The sequence below is a fragment of the Bombus bifarius genome, unplaced genomic scaffold (genome assembly GCF_011952205.1).
Source record: "Bombus bifarius isolate JDL3187 unplaced genomic scaffold, Bbif_JDL3187 scf7180000007987, whole genome shotgun sequence".
In the NCBI taxonomy this organism is placed as follows: Eukaryota; Metazoa; Arthropoda; class Insecta; order Hymenoptera; family Apidae; genus Bombus; species Bombus bifarius.
This window is the reverse complement of record NW_022884369.1, coordinates 2,878,220-2,904,574: the sequence shown is the minus strand read 5'-3', so window position 1 is coordinate 2,904,574 and position 26,355 is coordinate 2,878,220. Positions and strand designations below refer to the sequence as shown.

The window sequence follows — 26,355 nt, the reverse complement described above, 5'->3', positions numbered from 1 at the left end:
TAAATATCGGTTGAGTTAATACATCATATTTTACATTTCACTCACGTTAAATCTTATTCCCATCATTTTTTACAATTACTAAATCAAACAAATCTAACTTATTGCTTAAATTCTTTTTCCTCTGTTCCATTAATTACGAAGATAAATAAAGTAACTTTATACAATAAGGTAGAGAGCTAAATAAAAATAATAGTTTAATTGATCACATTGATTAAGTAGAAATTGGGATGAATCATATATTATATGTCGATTAATAGAAAAAGGATACAAGAACGGGGGAACATGATTTCGCAGTTGTTTAGTATTTCATCATACATATATAAAGGACAAACCTGGGAGATCGGCGTTCTTCAAAACGATTTCACCGGTTCCCCGAGACAGATCGCGCACACCTATCGCTACCAAGTGTGCATCGTGAATCGTGGTGGGGCCGCCGAGAGAGCAAGCGGAGAGTTGGTAGGCCTGCCCGCTGACTACGTTCTCTCGCTCATGGATTGTCAGAGTCCACAGTCCTAACTCGGCCTCAGGCTACGATAGATCGTATCTTACGTCGGTTCGATCTTGCCGCGAATTCATCTTGCGCGCGTCAGCTTGTTCCGGTCCTGACTGACCTCTTCGTTCAACTGCGACCGATCGAAAGACCTTCAAGTATCATCGAAACTCTACCGATACCTTCCTTTTATCGCGCCTCGCGTCGATAACGTTCCGCCGAAACGGTTCTTTCCTCTTCTTTTCCGAGTGCTGGTGAACTCAATTATTCAAGGATACTTTGCTGTCTCAAGGATTCTTTGGTAGGATAACATACCAAAAGACTGGAACTTAGGAGGTAAGGACACGTGGTTTCGCAAGACTTCTAGGGAAGTTGGCCTTCGTTTGTGAGAAACCTCATTTTAGTTGGAAGCGAATCAATTCGAGAAATCGAGTGTGAATGGAAGATCGCGTTTCCAAGTAGATCGTGACATCCAATTAATTTGGGATTAAAATTTTTTGCTATGTCAGTTTTCTGTCATTTGCCGGCTACAGGTTTCGAGTAGTGTTGGTATTAATGTATGTATGTATGTATATGGCAGAATGTAATATGATTGTAACGAATACAGCTTTGTGCAAATTCTCAGAAATGAACGATGAAATTCATTTTTTATTTTCATATTAGCGTATTTGAATGTTTCATCGACTGAACGCTTCGCGGAAATGGAACCTTTGACAAAAATGTAAAGTTTAAAAGAAATGAAAAATTCAGAAGATAAAGAAACTTCCAACGGGCGCTTTTATCGTGAGCACGATCTATGATTATAAATTTAATAATCTTAGTTGTGATCTAAATCTAGTTCCTTGATAATACGTATGTAACATAGCCATTAGTTTTATAGTTAACTGCACTTTCTTTGTAACCCAAATGAATAGCTATTTATACCTGTGTCCTGTGTAGATTAAATTCAATTCTTATCTTGCATCTCATGATTTTTGTAAGACTGTATTTCCGGCATCGACGGTCGAGCTGTATTTCTCTAAACTTAGAATAAATCGTTAGAGATCAAGTAACGTAACCTCGAGACAGTCAGGGTCGGTCAATGAAGTCTAGTTCGGTCGTATTTTGATTTATGATAGGTAATAATAGGTTATTAGGCTATGGTTCTGTGTCTTAACATTACAAAATTAACAGATTTACTTTAAACTAATTAATAAAAATCTTAATAAATCTCGACTTGTTTGAATAAGATTTTAATTCATATTAACAACGAGTTCTTTTACTTTGTATTGTTGTCCTAGTTTAAATTTTTGCATAAATACTTGTTCCAATAATCTACATTTTTAAAACAGCAACGTTAATAATTATTTTACTTCTACTTCCTTATTTCATTCTAAAATTATTCAACTGTGCACAAGTAATAGTGCAGTACTTCCTGATTTTACCTTGATCGTATTAATACTTTTATAAAATAAAGAGATAAGTCTTGGTATAGAAAGGTAGTTTGAAAAAGTTTATTATCCAGATTCTATTAGAAGTACCTGCATCTTATTGTTACATTAAAACTAATATTTATGTAACATATACCTTTTACTCCCATAATCGTTTACAAGTAGAAAAGTGTACAAACTTTCTACAATTTATTTAGTGTTGAATATCTTTAAGATATTGTTCATTTTATTCTTATATTTTACACTTAAAAACCTGCCTCAAAATAATAAAATAATTACCTTTTTAATACTTTTAATTTAATATATCTATCTAAAAGCCTCCAGCGCACATCATAATCGTGCACATTTCAGTAAGCATTCTTAATTCCATGAACAATACAAACACAGAATGTATATAAAAATGTGAACACTACTAAGACACATTTTTTCAACATGATATACATGAACATTTGCATAAATTCCATAATAAATTAATTATAAATGCTAATGATCCATTTTTCATTCCTTTTTTTATAAATCAGCATATTCATAGTTCTTATGTTCAACACATTGATATTGGATTCACAAGCTTAAAAATCGTCAATAATGACGTGAAACTGCTACATCAGCAATGTTCTACCTTAAAAGTAACGTTTTTAAATAATTAAAGGATGCTTACTGAACACTTTAAAAAAATAAATGAGCGATTTCATATTCAATGGCTAATGATTATATTTTATCATCAAAATCATACTGAATCCTGTAATGAATTTGTGTTGTACTCCAAGTTGTACTGGGGATTATTACTTTCAAAATATGTACAGGGCATCTTACAGTGAATTGCCATAGATTATGAACACTGAATTGTCGTAGTTTACTGTACGCAGTGCACATTGCTTCTTAATATTAACTAGATAGCTTTGAATCAGTGTCAATATTTGCGAAATGATTCTATATTGTTAACACACCTAGCTTTATATATAAATTACAGTAGTAGAAAGGAAAACTGTTATGATGATGTCAGATGGTTGACACACCTCCGTTACTCCTACAACTACTTCATTCATTACTTTTCTTCTTTGAAGACATTGACTCCGTTCGTCATTTTTACGTAATATAACAAATGCAGTTATCCACCGATTGATAGTTTCTTCAGTTCGAACGTTACGGCTCCCATTGAAATGATGGTGGAAGTAGAATTTAATGACTTTTTCTTACCGTGTGAATGGAAATTATTTTTATTTCGACATTGGGATATTACTGACGGGTTAACAGGTATATGCGTGATTGGATTGCCACGTACGTCATGATTAGTCACGCCACCGAAGCATACTTTCCACTCGACTTGGGAAACCAGCAATTTAAAAAAATTGTTATCATCTTGGATTTATGTCACGATACATTGCATTCCTGGATTTGTACAAGTACCTGTTCAATTCGTTATCTTTCTTTTAAATGTATATGTATTCTTGCAAGTAAAACAGAAGTTGTATTACAAATAAATAATAATTTCGGTACTATTCCGTTCAATACCACTCGATAAAAATTCGTATGAAAATTTGCATTGTCATTCTTCGAAGGTATGTAGCTATTATTAGATCCCTTAAAGGCCACCCAACTTGTAGTAGTTTTGTTCCATAGTGAGTTATTTTGGTTCTAAATAGCTTCACTAAAGATACGAATATTCCATTTCAAGGGCAAACAGGCTAGAACTCTCCATTTTCCTATGTGAGAATACGATGACGTTGGATTTATTGTAGACAGGCAGGCTCAGGATTATATGCTGCTTTTGATTAACATGTTGCACAATACTTATTCAGGCTATAACAAGAACTTGAGGTCGTACAAGTACAGGCTTAAAAGATAATGAATGCCGAAGACGCAACTACGTATCTACATATGTAAAATCGCTTCATTCAATAATTTCTCTTTCCAAATTTATATAAACGAAAATTTAAATATTCCACAAAACGTTAAGCATGGAAAGAAAATTGTATTCATGTCCAATGGATATAGCTTCTTTGGTTCTTGTTAATAAAAGATGTATATTCTTCATGAAATTTGTATTTCGGCAATTTGTAAAACAAAAAATTATTTATGCTTATAAACAAATATTTTTCACAATTCCATATAGGTTTTCCCTAGAATACATAAGTTCTATATATTTTATAACATAATTATAAAATAATACCTTAATAATTTATAGTAATAATAATATTAAACAACAGGAATTAGCTAATCATATTAATGTCAATATTGTACGTACATTAATGTTAATTATATTGTGTTAGAACTTAATAATATAAAATAATAATAAAGTGATAAAATATAAGTGATAAAATATCACAAAAATCTGTTAGAAAAATAGATTTTTACTTATTGTAATAGTAAAGTTATAAAAGTAAATAGAAAATTTAGTTGCAGATTATACAAAATTCATAAAACATTTCTTTTTTGCTAAAATACTTTTGTAAAATGCATTGCAAAAAAACATTATTTGTATCGAAACCAAAGTGCGAAGTATCGCTATTTTCATATGTGAATCTACAATATCTTATCAACTTTTTATCCCACTGTAAATATGTTCGATTAAGGGAATGTAGCTTTATATGTTGCAAATATTCTCCTACGAGTGAAATGTTCAACCCTTTTAAAGCATCGATATACCATTACTTAATTAGGATGATACTGATTGAAAATGATTGCTGATATTGATCGACAATTGATAGAAATTCATATAAGTGACGCGTAAATTGGCTTATAATGGATGCTAAATACTGTAACAGAAATATAACTTATATAGTATACATATATATTATATATAAATATAACAATTATGACAATACGGATTTTTATGTATTTATGAGAAATTTGAAAGTACAAAATTGCTCACGATACGGATAATATGAAAAGATATAAATAAAATATCCAAAGTATAGTGCCTTCTATAATACTTAGTAGGAAAAACAATTTCCTATCGATGTTCTGCTTTTTTGTACAAAATATATTTACTGTATCTTGAAAAATATGAGTTTGCGTAAATATCCACAGTCTAGTTAGATTTATAGCTATTATATTTTCATTTTAATAGCTTAATGTTTGTAATGATTGTAAACTTGTCAGTAAATCAATTTTTTATTCCTTAGAAATATTTATAGCTGCGTCTGGGGGAGTTTTTCAAATTAAACATGAATGTTTTGTCTATTATCACGACTATAAATATTTTACGGGCAATTTCCTTGCAATCACTACTTCGATAGGTCAATTAAGAATTTATAGCAAGTAGAAATCTAAAGAAACCATATCTACGCATAAAATAATATCGTGGAACGTTCGCTGATATGTACATATAATGAAAATACGTGACAATTAGATTGTATTCGGTGCTCCAGGTTTTTTCAGCATAATAAAATTAATATATTTCATGGATAAAATGAATTAAATTCATTATACTGCGAATTTCTTATTGAGTCCTTCAATTTTCATAAATGAACTGCAATTATATTAACTCCTAAAACGTATGTTAATGCTTTTTGTGTATTCTTTTCTTTAAATTACATAGTAACAGAAATCTAATGATCTAATGATTTCCCGATCATAGGTTGGATCGATAGATGTTTATTTGATCATTTGAGTTAGACGAGGAACAATTCCCAAGAAAAGAAGCTTGAACAAAGAACAAGCCATTTTGTATTATTATTGTAAGAATTTAATGGAGCATCTATGAGCCTATGTTTATGCTACAACGTTTTTTACATTTTTATTCATAGAATATGCTACCTTCGCTTTGCGGAAGATACCTGAGCACCTTGCATACTAGTATATTCCGATAAATATATTTGTTGTCACAGTCAATAAAAATGTTTTGTAAAACAACAAATAAAGTTCAATCGTAATATTTTGCAATGTTTTTAGAGTGTTTTATTATTTTGTTATGTGACGGATATTGTTGAGAAGTTCTTGCATTTTAGCTTCAATTTATTAAGAAAAATATAATATATTGCATAATATAATATAGTATAATATAATATAATAAGAATATAACATAATATAGTAAGAATATAGTATAATATAATAAGAATTAAGAAAAACTATTTTACAAGTGAAGATCAAATCATTGATGGCATTATTTGGTTTTTATCTCATTTCGACTTGTAAGGATTTGTGCGAATAATATTTGCAAAAACGAATCGAATTGAAGGAGTCTTGACTCGAAGTCCAATTGACGTAACTCAGAGTATGTCCATATTATGATATCATGATAAATTCTCAGGTGTTTGTAACGAAACCAAACAACGTCATCGAAGTCAGTTTTTTATTACTTCAGTCTTCCCCTTGTAGATGTTTGTATGTATCGTACGATACGTTTTACTCTTACTTTTTATTTATGTGTTTCCCTTTAGTTCTTGATTATTCTTATCGGAAATTTCCAAGTACGCGCATGTAGGAAACGTATAGCCTTACAGAAAATTGTTTATTAATGTAATACTGCTTATGTATATTGTTAAAATATAAAACGTGATATAAAATATAAAAATCTTAGAAACAAAAAAAATGTTCCGGTGTACTTCCGCGTTATTAATCTTGCGTTGTTAATCTGTTTTATATTTTATATTTATCCTATATTTACACACTACATTAGCATTGATAAATTCTTCTGAAACGAATTCATTCTGTATCATGTAATATCTACACACTTACGCAGTTATGTTACTGGAATTTCAAGGTTTTATCGCAGCAACATATGATAACAATTATTCGATTATTTCTTACTTCTGACTACGTGACTACTTCCGTCAAAAAAACTTCGATCTAAGTAATACAGCTCTTTTGCTGTTACGATAAGCTTGTCAAAGTAGTACATTCTGCAACTCATTGATTGTGATACGTAAAGAGATAATATGTATTAAGATAATGCGTATATTACCTTACTTTTTTTGCTTGAAAACGTAATATTCTGTATAATTACGCAAGTTACAATCTTATAGATTTCATGATTATCTGCTTTACGTTTCTCTTGTCGTTTATTTGTTAATGACCTGGAGGGTCAGTTAGGGAGTAATGCATCTCATCTTGACATACGCACATAAAATTTAATATAACATTTATAAAAGTAGACGGAATCATGGTGTGATGTAGAAATTAGTGATAGAAATTAGAAAGCATAATAATGGAAAGCATATAAATGTAATGCGTTGCTATTAATTTAATGGAGGTTCATGTATACTTGCAGGTGATAAATTGAAAGTTTTCCAACGAACATACTTTTATCGTTATGTGACATCATGCGTAATTATCATAATTCGAACGAGCTGAGGCTTTCTTGGAACGTTTGCAGGTTTTACGTACCTTTTATCATAAATTTATCAATGCGTGTTATCGTTATATGTGATAAACATAAAATACCGCAACTTTTATCTTCTTTTTTCATAGCACAAATTTTCAATATCATTTATGTAATATAGAAATATGTGTTAGTATGTATTGTATTTGTTAAGACTAAAACAAATATACAGATAACAAAGGAATAGTCATTTTCGAGACATTTGTCTAATTCTCAGCGAGAAAATAGTATAGCGATTAATTCGCTATAACCTTTTACAATAATTTTATATGATATTTATAAAATTTCACACGTAAGTTATGTTATTTCTTCGTGTTAATGATAACTTATTAACCTTAAATTCTCCATTTGTACATATGTCCATAATATTAAATGGAGAATTAGAGTTAAAAAGTTCACTGATTTTAACTCACAAATAAAAAAATCTGTTATTAATGTAGTTCATAATTCCAGACATTTATCTATGCAAAACTTTACTTTTAATAATCATTAAACATAAATATCTACTTGTGTAATCAGTTACTGTATCAATTTATTGATTCATAATTCGTATTAATAATAATTAATTGATATTCATACATAAAAACGTTTTAATATCTCTTATATAATCAAAATGATTGAAAATTCATTGAGAAATCGAGTATTTTTCAAATGTAGTGCTATTTAAAAACCGCGTAAGGTGGCATAAAAATTATAAATAATTATATATAAATGTATATAAGTAATTCTGTTATGTAATTCTTAGATACAGCCTAATATAGTAGCGATTTGAGGTACCGTATTGCAGCAACCTTACAAAACTCTAGAGTTACCCAAAAGAAAATGTTCTAGTTTCACAACAAGTGTTTAAAGACAGTTACGTAACATACATGTAATGTCGACTCTGTAATATGTAATGCAGCATATAGTCATTCTTTTTATATTTAATATTCTATTTTAATAATAATTTAGTTCATAAATGTAATAAATATTTCAAAAGGTGGTAGTAGTAGTATCGTTTTAAATTTAGATTACACATGACATAGATACACATGGGTATGTATCTACCTATTTTCTACATTCTTCTGTAAATATTGTCTTAAAAATCTTAAAGACTTTATGTTTAATCTACATGCCTTCTCAATTTACAAATAATTAATATAGAAATTACTCAAATATTATCATTTTTATCGAAATCTCGTTCCGATATTAATTACAAATCCTCGATTAAACATATCCCACAAAACCGCAAGTCCGCTTATCTGTTATATACTCCGTCAAAGGTAACGTTAACTCAACACCTCAAACTACCCAGAAATATGGAAGCAATTAACTGTAGAGCTTGTTTCTCGGTTGATCTTGGTTAATTCATGATTTTCTCTGATCTTTCAACGCACGTGTCATTTACTGTGAACTTTCACGAAGATTATGTGCCTTTGAACAAGAAAACATTGACCGCAATAACTAGTATGTTGAAATACAATTAGGAAGAAGAAATTTGGAAAAAGAATAAGAAGGAAGAATAAAATACAGAAAGCAAGCGAGAGGAATGGATATAATAATGGTCAGAAATTTAAACATCATATGAAAAATTTTATATTAAAAATAGTCCATAACATAATGGACATGTGCATAAAAGAAATATTAAGGATTTGATAATATATGTTAAACGAAGAAAAGAAAACAACATTGACTCTTGCTTTCGTAGTTAAATATGTATTTACTTTTGTACCAAAAATGCTTAATATATAGAGGCAGGCTCAATAGTATGTATAAGCGAGCATGCGACGATTCTTTACAAAAAAAAAAGAAAAAAAATGGAGAGGATATAGAAGAAAATTTTTTTGTCCCAGTCTCAGTTTTCGAGAAAAACGAGTTTAAAAACTCGTCAATTTATGCTTAAACTTAATTACCGACTAGCTATGAATAAACAATCAGTAAGAAGTTATTCTACATGCGAAAACAAGTAAAAATATAAGTGAAATAAGTACAGTTTAAATTAAGCAGTTTTATAGTTTGAAATACATTCTGTACAAAGTAAATGGTGAAAAAATATAATCTAAGCCAAGTAGATTTATGATGTAAAATATATTCTGCGAAAAGAATTTAAAGTACAACATCCTAGCAATAAGCGTTAAGCTTATTATACAAGATAATTGTAAAACAGATTCTTCCTACCTAAGTAACTTTGTAACGAACGTATGCCAATTAACTTCTTCCATACGACGCTCGTCCGTCGCTCAGTGTCACTTGACGGCAACTGTAATAATTATTTAAATGTAATATGTACAAAAGTTGACAGATTACTTATAGTTACGCGATCAGAATGACTAAACAAAAGGATATAAACAGTTGCCTGAAGGCAATGGTAAATTGTATGCTTTTTGCAATTGTCGACTTTAGTCCAACGCTCATGTCGAAGAGGTTAATAGTCATCGATACCCATTGTATAACATTTACGTAAGTAATTGTAAGAAGTAAAAGATGTCAGAAAGGAAAAGGATAGTGTATTTTCATCTACTTGGCTGGCTAAACAGGGATAGACGTTATTGACGACATTAGCAATGCTGATACACTGAAGTCGACAAAGTGACCTACGACCCCTGCATATTTATTTTAGTTTTGTCGGTCGGTCTCATTCTTTTTATTTTGTTCGTATCCGTGTTTTACATAGTTCCAAACGTTTGCGGCACTGTGTGCAATCCACATTACGTTCGCCGTTCCCGTTCGCGGTATACGAAATCGCTAGTGAACAACGAAAGCATAGTGTATACAGCAAAATTCTGATGTAATATCATGATACAGTATGTTGTGCAACCTACGAATCACGTAACGTGCCAAAATGTTCGGAACACCTTGAATTTTTCTCAAGAATCGGGAACGATAACGAAATTCTGTACTGCTGACCTTCGATAGAGACAGTAAGAAATATTAATCGATTGTATGTAATATCAAAAGAGTGATTTGATAATTAAAAATATTTTAATCCTCCGAATGATATATGTTTTTTACGTTTAGTAGATTTTTATTATTGGCAGAAAGTATTATAGTTGAAATATCGAAATTATTATAATTATTTATTAAAAGTATACTAAATAATATGAATGCTGAAGTCTCTAATTCAAATAGAATTTTAAAAGCAAATAATTGTTTATACTTGAATGTCGGCAAGTGTATACGTTTTAGTTTTTTAATATTCATAAGCAACTAAAGAACAAAGTATTTTAAGAATACATACTTCGTTTGATAAAATGTAGCTATAAACAATGTAGTTATGAAAAATTTTATTGGCGGAACTTCCTTTTCAAAATTTTACAGTTACATGGGGAAGGCGTAAGGTGATTATTGAACAGTAGGTATTACATTACTACAATTGAAAGCTTTGAAGTGTAACTACATGTTTACTAATCTGAAATATAGTTTTATCTGAAGTGAGATATATCCTACAAATTTATAATACCGTCAAAATGTATTGACCGTGTTTTATAAATTTTCTTTATATATATGTCTAGATATAATAAATAAAATACTTTGATTTAAATATAAAGTGACAATTATTCAGCACAAAGGATCAAGATGTGCAAAGTTGAAATTTATGCAAATATTATACTTCACCATGGTAGAGAAAAACCGAAATCATGTAAAAACGAAGTAAACGTATTATGAGTTATCGAACATCGACGTCATTTAATCGACGATTATAAATTACATAGATGTGTTATATCACATGATATTAACGGAGATGTTAAATATTATCCTGAAAATATTCTTCTTGAATTTTTATCTGCACGTTAACAAATTATTGCTTATTAACAAAAGAGATAAAATAAACTATTTTTTCCATCATATTGATATTTTTTACAAAACTGTGTACTATTTGCGTTAATATTACATGTGTGGAAAATAATTCATTAATAGAAATGGTTCATTGTTCAGATACCTCGTGTGCTAGAAACTATTCTTAAAGGGCAACTTTTTCAAAGATTGCATTAGATAAGATAAGATAACTTTTATGTTGCTTATGTTGCCTGTTACTTCTTTTTCACTCATTTGAAGATGTCTCAATATAACACGATATTCACTTATGTAGTCTTTTTTTACAATTTCGCTGTTGAATTAACAAAACAATTTTATACAACGATTTTTTCGAGTTGAAAAAAAAATAATATAGATAATATAACATATAATATAAGATAATATAGATAAGAAATAATATAAATATGAAAATATAGTGAAATATATTTCTCTTCCTATAATCGTAAAAAATAAAATAGAGTGTTTAATGTTTAATTCCTTAGATGTGTATATAAAATTCTTTCACAGTTATTCACTGACTTCTAAACACTTCTACTGAGATAATATATGCTTTCTAATATTTTTTTTGTAGTATTTAAGATAGAAAATAACAAAAATTATTTCCTTATAGTGCATTTTAGATTATAAGGATCTAATTTTATTTGATTGAATTTTTATTTAATTTAATATAATGTAATATTTTTACTTAATTTAGTGATTTAATAATGTAATAGTAATGGAATAATTTTTAATAAAACTATAACTAGTTATTATTGGTATTTTATCTACTATTATGTATCATATCTATTATATTAGTTGTTACTTTTCATTGTTTCTCTCTGTCAAAATTTATATTTTTTTCTTAACTAGATTAAATTACATAACCTTTTGATATAGACGCGTGCCGATTGCCAAGCTGAAAAACGATCGACGTGTTACAATAACATTTTGAGATCTAATTTTATGCCAAAACACACCGTCTACATGTATACGAGATCAACGGATCTCTTCCTGTACAGGTCACGAATGAAAGTAAAATGAAGTAAATGGTTCATAGTGGTTTGATTTGACTTTGTTATACGATCTTTTCTACTGCGATATAAAAATCGATTTTAATGAGGTGCGATATACATACATACACATGTATCAGCTTTTGAGACTTAACTGCGAACAATTTAGTTTTTATTAATATGCAGTTAGATTTCTGTCGATTTGTGTTTAACATGTAAAATTTCAAAGAAATCCACTTTCCGAGACTTCAAAGACGTCCAGAAAGTTTAAATAAAATATCTGTATTTCCTTGATGCTTTGCGAATTTGTATGTATTTATGTAACAGTATGTACATTATACATATCCAATGACGTTTTTTCCCTGAAAGATGCAGTCGAGAAAGAAAAGATATCACAGAGAATGCTTTACACTTTTTTTTAAACAGAATCTTGAATTAATACATTTCCTTTTCCATTTTACCATAAATAACGCATACAGTAAAAAGTCCAATAATCTTGAAAATTAAAAATCGTTTGATAATAATTATAACATTACCATTTATAGGGATATTAATTACAAATATCATGTTTTTCACGTAGTTAATTGAATTTTTTAATTGTATTGTTCATTAATTGAGTATCTGTTACGTTTTTACTATTTTTTTTATATATAATATTACGTTTTCTCCGCTGATTTTAGTATGATTATATATTTAATACAATGGTAAACACTCATTAATATTTGAGGTAATTGCTAACATCGGATTTATTACGTTTGATCCACGCAAATAAATAGAGAGTTAAGATCGACTAGTAAACTGTTTAAATATAATTGTGAAGAGATCTTAACATTAAATTGTTATCAGAATGATAACGGGCTTATGTGGGGGAGAGAGAGTTGAAGATGTTGTTCTTAGATTATACCTCTTAAAATAGTATGGAAATTGAGTTGACCTCTGTTCTATTATAAAAAGTGTCGTGACTCACATCTTCTGTTTAAGTCTATGAATAATTTTCAGTACCATTCTTTTTCTTGCTGATTTTTTTAGTATTGTGTTACTGATTTATTTATTTTACATATAGAAATGGTCATTCTCCGTATTTTATACATACATACTATCCGAACACTTCAATCGATTTATAGTAACAGCATTAGGATATGAGCATTAGTAAAGTTATTTGTTTAAAAATTGATCGACAACAGATATATACCTTTGTATGAGATTCATCGATGTATCTACTGTTTTCAAGTATTATTGTTTAAATTGATCAGATTAGATGCCTAAGAACTTATATTCTTTCTGAAACATTGGGAAAATTCAATGTTGAAAACGAAATTACATAGATATACACAAGAAATAATTATTAACGATAACTTTAAAAAAAAAGTTTAAATAATTTACACATATACTGATCATCATGGAATACGTTTTTTTTATGATTTAAAACTACTGTTTCAACGGGTCAGATCACAAATCGTTATTTTGTAATTCTTCATATTTATTATTAGTGGGTGAAAAAAGATATAAAAATATTTGGTATATTCGCCTTGCTCTCTTAGCCGAATGACACGTGCGACATTCACACCACTTGCTTCGCTACGAAATGTATGTCAGCAGCAAGATATCGTCCTTAATTGCTTCCATTGGTTGTCAATAAGAACTATTTCAAAAGTATTGACCATGTGATTCTTATAATTCAAATAGATTTGAAGACGTTGGTGTAACCGCAAAGCATTATCGAAAATTTTGACGTTACCAAGTAATATACTATTTGGTTTGCTTTCATCAGTTACGGAAAACCAGTTTTCATGGTGATAACGGGATTATTTTTTCATTGTATTACAAACAACTTGTCAACGGTCAATGATAATCGTAAAATTAATAATTAATATGTTACATGCGTATATGAATGCAAGAGAATCTAGTTTTAGTATTAATTTACATAGTAGCACATTCATATAAGAGAAATTAAAGTTCCATCGGCTTTGATCTTGTCTCTGTGCAATTTTCTTGTTACAAAAGATAAAGTGCTGTTGATCTTGTACTTGTATAGGAGATGTCATTAATATTCCGTTATACAGTTGAAGATAGCGCTAATGTTTCAATTTTAGGTAATTGGCTAATTTATCCTTATCATCGTTATCTATACCGGTGTTATCTACATTTTATGTTAATATGGTTTTATGATGTAGCTAAGATTTATAGAAACAAATTTTACTTTACAAGTGGTAGCACTGCTCGTGGAAATATGTACTATATCCACGCATTACCTTTTGCTGCAAAAGCACTCGTGTACTTTCATTTTGTATTTATTTTTAGAAACTGTTTTTTGTAAATTGTATATTTTATAGTACAAGTAAATGACTGATATTGCTAATTATATGATTCATTCCCTCGGCATAATTTTTTTACTTTTCAGTTTCTTCTGAGCACTAAATATGTGCAAACTCATTACTTTCACTTATTATCAAGCATCATGGAATATACTTTTTTCTGTAATATTTTTTCGACTTCTTTTTCGATATATATTATAATAAAGATTCCAATCGATAAGAACCAAAAGTTACTCTTTATATTGTATTTTTGATTAATCGTATACAATAATAATACTCTTTCTATCGAATTGAAGTTAATGCCGTTTGTTAACGGATAATTACAACTAATTTTCATTACTTATAATCTTTGATATTACGTATTACGTTAATTATTAACACAATACAGAGATCTTATCGATTTCCTTAATTTCTACTTAATAATGCTCAAAAAACCAATAAACAAGTTTAAACAATTCTCTCGTACTGTCATTCGATGGAAAACATTACAACTCTCTCGTCGTTACATTTTTGCCGGCAATCACGGAGTCCGAATGATTAATCGAAAGCGGCGATTCATAAATAGGAAAGCTCGTTAGAATAGCACATATGAAATTGTTATTTCCGATTACTTTGAGTTGATTGACCTGTCCTGACGTATGGTTCGATCCTGATTTCTGGTGCGTTACGGTTTGCTAATCGTTTCGCACGACCGGCTGCCATCGATACCGCGATACCTGCGTGGTTAAGACACTCTCCCTGTGTGGCCTGCGTCTCTCTTTTTCGCTCTTTCCCTCTCTTTTCCCCCTGACTTATACCAACCCGCATTCCCTCGCGCCGCTTTCCTTTTTCCTCGGTTCCGCTTCTGTTCCTTTTTTCCCCTCTGTACCTCTTCGTTGCGCTTCACGCTGCCAGGGTCCTACCATGTCTTCGAGCTCCCGTGAAACACCTTGGCATTCCTTTAAATGGATACTGCAGATACTAAATCTGTAGTTACGTTATACGTGCAACATCCGCGTAATAATTATACAGGTGCGTTCATTCCATCCTCCATCCGCTAAGTTAATACATTATGTCCAATAATTTGCTCGTCCACATCATCACGTAACCTTATGCTTTATTTAATAGGGTGTAATTCTATTAAATAGCAGCAGTAGAAAATAGTCAATGAGTTTTGTATCTCATTATGATTATATTACAAATTTCGATACACTTTAAGCACGTTCTAATTACATACTACTGTAGAAGTATTTCTTTTTTGGTATGGTTTCTATCTTCGTGAGGTTATTTTAAGAATCGGTAGCGTTGTAACTATCCAAGCAATTAAAGAATAAGCTATGTGTTAAAGATCATATTATATATGTAATTGAAGGGTTTAGTACAAAAATCGGTTAGATTCATTAGTGTTTGATGGCGTATGGCAGTTGAAATTTTGTAGATTAATAGATTTTTTGATACGATACATGTACATTTATTTTTTTTTGTTTTTTTCTTTTGTTTAGTAGAGATACAGAAACGAAAAGCTAATTTTTGTTGGCTATTGGCAACAACAAGAAATCTATGCTCATCAGCAAGAGAGAAGATTACTTCCCATCGTGGGGCTATTCGACTATTGGTAGCTTCAGATCTGAAACGACGTATACACATATACATAAATAATTTTTATCTTAATTTGGCAAATCTTCATTTACGTACTATTTATTATCTTTCGGAAAGCAATAATTCTACGTCTCGGTATAAAGTAGAATGTAATCTCAAATTAACGTAATTTATGCATGCATTGTTCAAGATCCATATCATCGCTTTATCATTGATGTAGACAAGACATTATCGTTTAACAAAGAAAAATAACCGATTAAATTATGAAGCCGATAACTTTTTTTCATTGATTTCATGGAGGTCGACGAGTTCAGATGGAATTTCACAGACACTTTCGTCTTCCTCGTATCGAAAGGTACACGACCTCTTGAAACGACTTCTGGAATTGCCGACTCTGTTAGAAGCACGTGGTGAACTGGACCACGAGGCCGCGAAGGTACCGTTAAGCGCGCAACCGGCAAAAAGTAGAGGCATGACCAAAGCGGGTGTGTATGCTCGTTGCCACGTTCATTACAACCTCGGATTTCCTGGTCAGCCCTATTGGAATCATTGTCACTTCCTGTATTCGTATTGTACAATTTAGGATGGATCAGTTCTTCGTTGTTTCTTTTGTTCGCGATAATACCTTTTTTCAATCGAACGTGAGCAAAATAATACTACTTTGAAGAAAAATAGATGCTGACGTTTAGTTTATTTAACCTTCATATTTAGCCTTTATTTAACTTGTATTAAGCTTGTCGTCTTTGTAAAAAGAAAAATTAGCGTACCTCGTAAAATTCTAAGAATTTTCGAAATTTCCCGACGTCAATTTAAAATACCTTATGTTCACTTAAATATACTTTTGTACATTAAATCTAAATAATGTTTTGAATCGTGCTAGCTGTTCATAGTAATTTGAACTGAGGAGGATTTATGCAAAATAGGTTCCAAGTATCATAATAACGTTCTCTGTCACACTCTATGTGATTTTTAGAAAGGTATCTCCGTTTTCTTGTTTTCAAATATTAGGGCCGATCTCAAGGACATCTTGGAACTGTAAACAATATTGAAAAGATTGCGACAGATCGCAATAAATAGATGAAGGCTTTCAGTGCGGTTTTCGAAGCTGGGAATAATGTCTGAGGAGTATAGTTCGTGTATAGCGTTCTATATACTTTTCCACTGTTTCTAACTGTTTTAAATTGAACCATTGTATTAGCTAATAAACTTCTTAACGAAATCAGTTTTTTATATGATAATTCAGAAAGTGGAAGCTGTAGTGAATCTAAATAAATTTCTTAGCAATAAAAGAAACGAAAGAAGCTTGCGTAACAGTAATACAAATTTCAACTGTATCATAATTTATTTTAATTAAGTAGGAGGTAGTATTACCTTTCGGTGTCCAATAAATATTTCCAACAAAAATTTACATAACATTATGTAGAATACATATGCTTAATAAGCATAGAATGATTTCCAATAACAGGTTTGATTTATATCTCTTGTTTCACTATTTTGTAATAAATGTTAACTGCAATAAATATTTGTAATAAGTGTAATTCAATGGGATTAGGTACTTATTAAAAAAGGATTTTTACTTAGAGTATAGCATGAGAATATAAATAAGTAGGTTTAAACATGTACGGTATATAAGTAGCGGTTGCAGACATAATAACGTTATCCTTTGAACTCAAAACGGTTAACGTTGTCTTGCGGTAAGAATTGAGTAATATAAAAGAATGTAAGAACGTTGTAAAACATTAAGAGAAACTAACTTGTTCAGTAATTGTAGTTCCCCTGTAATAACTTTTACTGAATGTGTATGAGGCAACTATTTTCACTTATGCTTTTATAATGCGAGTCTGACTAGTATTACTTTTCTCCTCCTGTTCTTCTTCTTCTTCTTTTTCGTGTATTCCATTGTATATAACTTATTATTAGCGAAACGTAATTTGTGATTCATAAATATTATTTTACGAAGAACTAATAATATAAGCTACTCTTGAGATATAGAATAAGACAAATTAATACGATAAATAAAAGTAGCGGTGGCTTGGTGTTATACAAACGTATCGTTTGTTATAATATTTTGTTCAGCATAGAAGAACATAACGCGATTCTATTACTTATTTCTCGATTCTACTCACTTTTGTTCGTCACTTTTCCGCGGACCGAATATTTTTATCGAAAAGTTACGTCATTCGAGAAGAATCCATTTGTCGTATAACATATGTATAATGAAGCTGGTGACAAGGTAAACTAAACGACAGGAATTTCTCTTAGCTGTTGGCTCTTGATCTCTTACGATGACATTTCCGAGAAAAGTTTCTTGAACTACTAATGAGATCCGCTTACTTTACCTTAATGCCTATAACTATTTATTATAACACCGTATATTTGATAATCGTTGATATAAATTATATTCACGTAGCAATTCTATTCTTATATTTTTCACTTTGCTGCAGATGCTTTCAAAACCACAGTCCTGCTAAGGCTACATCTGATCAAATATATCGTGAGTATTTTATTATAAATATCTCTTGCTATGCTCGAAATTATTTTAAAAACGAACACTCTCGAATCAATAAATAGTAGGACCTACAGATGCTTGAATTTTATACCGCTTACGAGAAAGGATTGCAGAATCTGTATTAAAATCTCCTTATCTTATTGGCCATGACCTATCTCCACCCACGCGTCCGAACAAAACACTTGGAGACTGCTTTGCGCAGTACGTAACTACTTAAATTCTATTAACCGATCGCGTCTGTTTGCACATCAGGCGCAGAAATTGTCATAAGAATACCCACACACATGTCACTTGGACTTTAGATCGATGGAATTATCCAATGGGCAGTGCACACTTTTAAAATACACTTCATCGGCACATATACGTATTTTTATATAGCTTTATCATGTAGTTTTATCTAGAACTAAGTTATTCATTCGATTGATTTATTTCCTTAACAATTATTTAGAAATTTTAGATTTATATAATAAAGCTATAATCTTACATTTCTATATTAAAGTTCTGTAATATTTGAACATCTTCAGAATCCAGTCTATACATTAACCTTTACTAATCTTAAAACGTTCGTTCCTTATCTTTATATTCGTTTAATTCACGTTAGAGTTTGCATGATATACAATGGACAAAATAAAGGCAAACAATGGCACAATTATTTGAATTATCGCCCTGATATTAAAGGGCACTTGATATGCATATTAGCAGTCAGAGAAATTTCAAGGCATACAAAGAACGCGTGGTGTGTGCAATCGTGGTCGCAAATTAATGTGATTATAATCGAAAAAAGAAGTTCAGTGCTTGTGCATTCTCGTGAGAGCTTCGCATACCGAACAACGTTTTCCTTTCCTTTCATCTGAAGAAGATGATGTGTGTATATAGTAATTACTGGTGGCGGCACGTAATGTTGTCAACGTGGGCAACATGCAAAATAATGCAAATAACGTAGTAATGCCGAAAGTAATAGACTCACCTTTGGTTCATCTATCTATAGAACGACTGGAACGATAATTTAGCGGTTTAATGTGGCATTTACGGCTACAAAACTAGTCGCCATTTTATCGCTTGTTTCTCACGATTGCAAACCTACTTGAGTTATGATTTTTCCAAGAGATGTTTATTAATTTTAAAATCAGTTTACGTTTAAACAATCAATTAAGAATAAATTGCCGACAAGGATATGTATATTTATTCCGAAGGAAAATAATTTCTAGCATAGAATTGATAGGCTTCTATATGTTTTGGCAATTTATTCTTAAAAAGCTATTGATAGAAGAAATTATGATAATTTAGACTGAAAAACTGCAGTATATAAATATCCATACATATATAACGATATTATGTAATTTTTTACTAGTAAATAATAAAACATAGTAGATAATAAAGTTACTATAGTGCAAAGCATATCCAGTATTCACAAACATTATTCGTTAAACAACATACGTTTGAAAAAATTTAAACTGAGGAGACTGCTTTCTATGGTAATTTTTGAGGCTGAAAATGTAAGTTTGTTGCATAAAATATGTTACGCCGGGCCTCTCTGCCTGGCCCAGGTCACACACCGCGGGCCAGACGGACACCAGATGTCCGCTTTTCCGTACGGCGTACCCTCAATATCCTTAAGCACCCGTCATAAACCCGAGTCACTTGCCTGCTAAGGTCCTTCAAAACAAACAAACATCTGTGTCCGAAGCATTTCTAAAGACTATTGTCTACCACGGCGGGACAAGGGAAAGTTAGTTTTCTCACGTGCGCTGCAACTTTCCTCCCACTAACCACTTTCTGTCGAGGGCATTTAAGACCCTTCGTTTAACCAATTAAAAACGAAGCCTATTCCCTCACTCTCCTAAATAACATCGGCCCCAACAAATCCGATGGTCCCGTGCGCTAGACACACCCATCCTTAGCTTTCCTCGGACACAGCATCGTCACTCAACTTCACTTCTTCTACATCGTTGGAAAAGTCAACTACTAATTATACGCTAATGCCCAGCGGGGCAGTCTAAGCATAACGCGAGAGTCGGTCTCGGTATTGTCGAGCATACATTTCCTCTCCTAAATCTCATAGTGCTACGTCCACTAATACACTAAATCTAATTATAAGAGCCCTGCTCTAACGCATATATCTATCTTAGCTTCGTGCGACAAGTTGTTAATTGCTTATTTCTCTACGTCAGTGTAATCTAAGTGCTGGAAATATATAATTTATAATTCTGTGAATCCCAGGGTTATACAACCTCAATCACCCCTATTATCTCAACGGAAATCAGGGGATCGATCAATTCGTGGTGTCGATTGTTATAATCGTAACGGGGATTTACGACCCCCGTTGACGTCTCTCCTTGCGATTACGTCTCCCCGCGATTGGTCGAATAAACAAAATAATAACTCTGAACTACAACTTCTTCGCAAATAATCGGCGATAATAAAGCGGATATAAAAGTTTTCAAGATATCTGTATATTAATTTTCTTAGTTATTCGTGTTAAAACATCAATTAGCATTGAAATCGTTAAAGAAGCAATGTCATCGATTCGAGTGTTTCACGTGTGCGATTATAAGATTATAAGATCTCTTTTTATAAATTACAATTTCGATAAATGAAATGATATTATGATAAAATTATAATTAAGACAGAATTTTATCAAAGTTTTATCAAAAAGTGTCGTTATTTACAATTTTAATGCAGATTTATGTCAAATAAAATAATTGAAATATAGCTATAGAATAAGATAAATTAAATAACTTTATAAATATTACTATGATTTTATCATCCTGATTATCTATTCTGAACATGTATGATCTTATATGAACTAACAACACACTCCTGTTCTGTTTATGATTTTTCTAACATCTGCCATTATTAATCTCAAAATCAGAACGATGAAAATTATAAATAAACTAATTATAAATTCTCTTTTCTTTTTAGCAGGTGAATCGGATAAAAAGATGCAAAGAATACTGTTGCCATTGTTCTTAACATTCTTGAGCTATTCAGGATGGACCAGCGGGCTTTGCGTTTTGGAGAACGGTACAATAGCTCGTTGCCACGATCTCGAAGATGTCAAATATATAGACACTTCTGCCCTTAACTTGCTGAAAGCTTCCACGGAGAAATCTACCCTCGGGCCAAATCTTTTCGTCAATTTGACCAGTCTTCGGCATTTAGATCTTTCAGGAAGTGCCATCGAACAAATAGAACCAAAAAGTTTCAGCCAATTGACGAATTTACGAAGTTTAAACCTTGCGGATAATCGTATTGGACATTTGGAACTGGCTTCTCTAGATGGTTTAAATCATTTGCATAGTTTAAATCTTCGTAAGAACAATCTTCGACACTTGCCACCAGCCTTGGCTCGCTTAAAAATTCTGAAACATCTGGACGTTCAAGGCAATCCATTGGAATGTAATTGTGCAACACTTAGAGTAAAAGATCTAATCGTAAAAAGAGGCGTGAAAATCCCGAAGAAAGTTCTCTGCGCTAGTCCGAAAAATGTAAAAGGAACATCATTGCTCAAATTAGATACGACGATTATTTGTGAATTCGAGGAACAAGATCGCGAGATGCAAAATGATCAGGCATCTACGTATTCGGAGGAAGATTATGGCTCTGGAGATTTGTTTGATACAGAGGAAGAGAGCATGGAATATTCGATAGAAGCTTCAACCACCGAAACTCCGAAGGAAATCGCAGTTGAAACACCATTCCCAGAAATTCCTGTTACTACTGCTTCGAGTTTTGAATCAAAAACAACTGAATTACAGCTTTCGACTCAAACGACAGTTGCTAGCGAACCGACAGATGCTAGCAAACCAACAGATGCTACCATAACGACAAACAACAACGACGATGAGATCTTTTTCGATTCCGAAGAAAAAAGCAATCCTACTACGGTGGATATGACAACGGAAAGGAAGAAAGTCTACCAAGATGGTCTATTTTATCCGACAGAAAGTTCAGGCGATGGAGAAGACGGTTCTGGAGAAGGATCTGGAACAGGCATGGATACTGGTGACTGGAATACAAGTTACCAACCTGAAACAAACGACGAAGAAAAGGAAGTTTCTCTTTTTGAGAGATTCTACAATATATTTACGGGATCAACGACGTCTTTAGAAACGAAAAAGGAACCTAACTTGGAAGAGGAAGAATTTATCGACGCGTCTTCGACTAAAGGTATCGAGGAAGAAGAGGAACAATTAGTCGACAAATCTGTGTCAAATCCGGTTGCAGTAGGTGTATCAAAAAAGGATTCCGACGAAGCAGTACCAGGTATTACTGACATCGGTACCAAAGCTGATGTAACGACACCTGTTAATGGAGTTGAGCTATTCGACAGCAAGTTGAATGAGATGACGAAATTAGGCAAAGTTAAAGTGAACGAGGAAGACGCGGATAACGAATTGACGGTATCTCCAGCGAAACAATCGAAGAAAGGAATGGGTTCTTACGTTGTTCTAGCTGTTTTATTGGCGGTTTTGGCGACTCTCATAGGATTTGCAGCTTACAAAGGTGACTTTTGCAGGAAAGGAAGAAAACGTGATGATGTTGAAAATGGGACTGAATTGAAAGACATGCAGAAAGCTTTGTTGGAAACGGGAAGTTCAACGCAACCAAAGATAGCTTCGAACGGAAGCGTGGAAAGCACACCTTTGGTCGCAGACACGACAGATCATGATGAGATAAGGATTTCGAATAACTACCAAGTGACGGCAGAAATACCGCGATCTCCGAACGGTATTTCCGACCGTACAGAACCAGTAAAACCACCGCGAGCGATTACTCCGCAAAACGATCAACGAATTGAAGAGACAACCGGTCAAGATGGAAATTCTCCGAAAGATGATACGTTGTCGTTACGGACAGATTCTATAGATCCAGTAGTTAATGGCAGCCCGATTTCACCAGAAAAGATCCAACCTCCCTTAAGTCCCGGTGCTCAGAGAGTGAAGATTACTTTGCAAGAAAATCCTGACAGCGTGCCAAGGACCCCTATACTCATCACGAGAACAATGGCTGGTGAGAATCTAGTCAAGACGCCATGAAGTAGATTCGAAGGGCCTTAATCGGATGAAAAACTTGAATCCACAGGAGAATCAACGAAGACGAAGAAGAGATCGGTATGTTCGTGTGTGCCGAATTATCGGATTCATAATGCCACCAGTGTTCCTAAATCCATGCCGAATGGGCCTTGATTTCAATGGATTTTTAAGATACTGTGAGACACACAATTATACTATCATCGAATCTGTGTTTTGACTAAGAAACGGATTGCTTTAAGTGAAAGTCCAGCTTTGTAAACGTACAGTTTATTGACGATTCGTTTAATCGAGTTAATAGGAGGAATGAACGATTCTGCGAAATGTTGTTTGTACATATTTGCAAATAATAGTCGTACATTATAATACTTCCGCTGTTTGAACAAAGTTTGTGGATGGATACTATTTGATACATTTTATATACGTTTATGCAATATTAGCACACTAGTCAGTTCTCTTAAGCATCTTCCTTCCTGTGTAAACTCGAATGGAATTTGAATACGATAAGTTCCATTAGAATTCTTTATACGCGAAGTATACCATTATTGTTGCAATATAACACGAGTGATGCTAAAGCTATAAGAATCTTCATATATAATGTCAAAATCTTTCTCTATTCGATTCAATTTTTATATGATACTACACGTACGGTTTTCGTTAAATTTTTCTTGAGATGTATTATAATATATTGATAGTAAACGAATGTTTCGTTTTGTGATATTAAATAAAAAATTAAATGTTCTTCTGGAAGAATACAAAAGAGTTTGACTTTCGCTAGCGAAACTTAACACTTAATAATTAAAAAATTAATTTATATAAAATCTATATCCTATGTATTTATAATAATCATTCCAAGTTAATCATATCATCCTCATCGAACCGATGATGTTAAATAAAATATTGATATAAAGTAAGATAATATAGAGTATATGTAATTTATAGTTGGAGACAAGCAGTATATTTGAAATTTGTTTGGAAAGGAAATTAAAACTTCAACGTTTCAAATATAAAATGTCAATTGTGTGTCTTGTATCCGCACGAGTTCGCATAAGACTCAACATTTGCATTTTTTAGCAATTCTTCAACTGCTGAACAACCTTTTTACTACACTTAAAATTCCATAAGGATAAATATTATTAAATGCGAATAATCTATTTATGAAAATCAACATTACAAAGTGTTAATGTTAAATATTGTTTAAACATTTGTTACGGTGCATTGAAAGTAATGAGAATTATCGTTAAAATTGTTGGATAATAATATTTAGCTAAAAAAAATTATGGGTTTCCCCTCAAACGAGGAAAAAATATTTTTAAGAATAATTCTCTGAAACTTGTAGCTTTGATCATATTTATTCTTCTATACCAAATTTCTCTTAACTTTTGCAAACCAAATGCGTAAAATATTGAAATATTTGCCATTAAGATAGCGCAAATCTCCTTGTAAAAATTATTTCCAAAGAAAACCTATGCGTCCTTGTATTATGGCAGCAAACTATTTGTGCAAAACACGAGGCGTTTTAATTTCGTTTAAGCGTGTTCAGTTGAACTTGTAGCAAAGAGAATTATCTCATTGATACTGTGATTATCACTGAAACGCTAAGAGAAGGTAATGTTCGATCCTTCGTTTTATCATCGACATATCATCGTTATTTTCGCCATTAACTTTGTTCCCTAGATAAGTTTTCCCATGCAACATTTATGAAATATACATTGTTACATATATATAGGTACAAATTGTATGATAGCGAATATACAGTTGAAACAATCATATCGATATATTTTTCATGCGTTTATAATTTTGAACAATGGATGCGAAATAAAATGATAATATTTATAAAATACATGGTTGTTTTCGTCAGTATTATATCAATCCTGTTAAAGTACCGTTTAATTATAATGAAGTATAAATGCTTAATCCATAGTACCTATAATTCATAAGGAAATAAATAACAACGTACGAAATGTGGAGAAATAACATAAAACAGTAGCGGAAAGGATAATGATGATGTTTTTATTGACTACTGTAACTGTTAATGATAAGAAAAAGGATATAAATATTTTTTATGTATAAATTTTTTTATGTATATATATATGTATGTATAATTATCTCTTTCATAATAACTTAAATTTGTGAAAAACAGAAATATTTAAGAATTGAAATGATATTGAAAATATGCAAAAATGACTATTATACGTATATAATGATTGTTATACGAATATTAAAAACAACTTGGTGACAACATACGTTACATTCCTAGATACAAAATGTCTGTTTAACATCATTGTTTACTATTTAAGAGATTTACATTTTTCTGAACAACTATTGGAATTTTCTTCGCTTCATGTGTTACGATAAATGGTACGTTTATTGCTCAAATTACCGGCTACGGTGCCAAGCTGACTCTAACTGTATTCAAGTTGATCTGAAATTACTGTAATTTTACAGTTCCTTTATTAAATCCTAATCCCTCAGTGAAATATGTTGTTTCACGTGAGTAAAAATATAATCAGCTGTAAGTTTCATTTCGTTATTAATTCTATACGCACACGCACATATATATATAATGTTTTTAAATCTGTTAGACGAAAAATGTATCTTTACATCTAACCATAGAAAAATATTTTTATACAATATTTTGACTTCTTTATTAAGACATTTGAATTATTATTACATACATAAGTTAAACTAATGTTTTATCTATTACTTACGAAAAATTTAGATCCACTCTAATATATCATGTAGCATGTGTAAAAAATTAATTGCAGATTACAAAGAAATATTGCAATTTTGAGAATGACGACTTCTTAAAGATAAGATAAATGTGATATGATATACGTACGTGCAAAAATTAAGTACTTAACGTAATCTAAAGGTTTCCAATTAAAAATAT

At 31.4% G+C, this 26,355-nt stretch overlaps 1 protein-coding gene across 3 annotated transcripts; it reads left to right on the top strand.

Annotated features, from left to right (window-relative positions):
* Nucleotides 1–394: 394 nt before the first annotated feature.
* LOC117205314 (protein windpipe) lies at nucleotides 395–25,305 on the top strand. 3 transcript variants are annotated; one of them, XM_033443595.1, is made up of 3 exons: nucleotides 396–826; nucleotides 18,365–18,414; nucleotides 21,355–25,305. In XM_033443595.1, exon 3 carries the CDS (start codon nucleotides 21,372–21,374, stop codon nucleotides 23,466–23,468), a length of 2,097 nt encoding a protein of 698 aa, XP_033299486.1. In that variant the 5' UTR covers nucleotides 396–826; nucleotides 18,365–18,414; nucleotides 21,355–21,371; the 3' UTR covers nucleotides 23,469–25,305. The 3 variants fall into 3 exon arrangements, with proteins under 3 accessions (XP_033299488.1, XP_033299486.1, XP_033299487.1); XM_033443596.1 differs by lacking the exon at nucleotides 396–826 and adding an exon at nucleotides 9,957–10,143; XM_033443597.1 differs by lacking the exon at nucleotides 18,365–18,414 and having other exon boundaries at nucleotides 395–826.
* Nucleotides 25,306–26,355: the final 1,050 nt, after the last annotated feature.

What these genes read in the sequence shown, in the direction of transcription:
- LOC117205314 (XM_033443597.1), top strand. Translation starts at nt 21,372, where the DNA reads ATGCAAAGAATACTGTTGCCATTGTTCTTAACATTCTTGAGCTATTCA.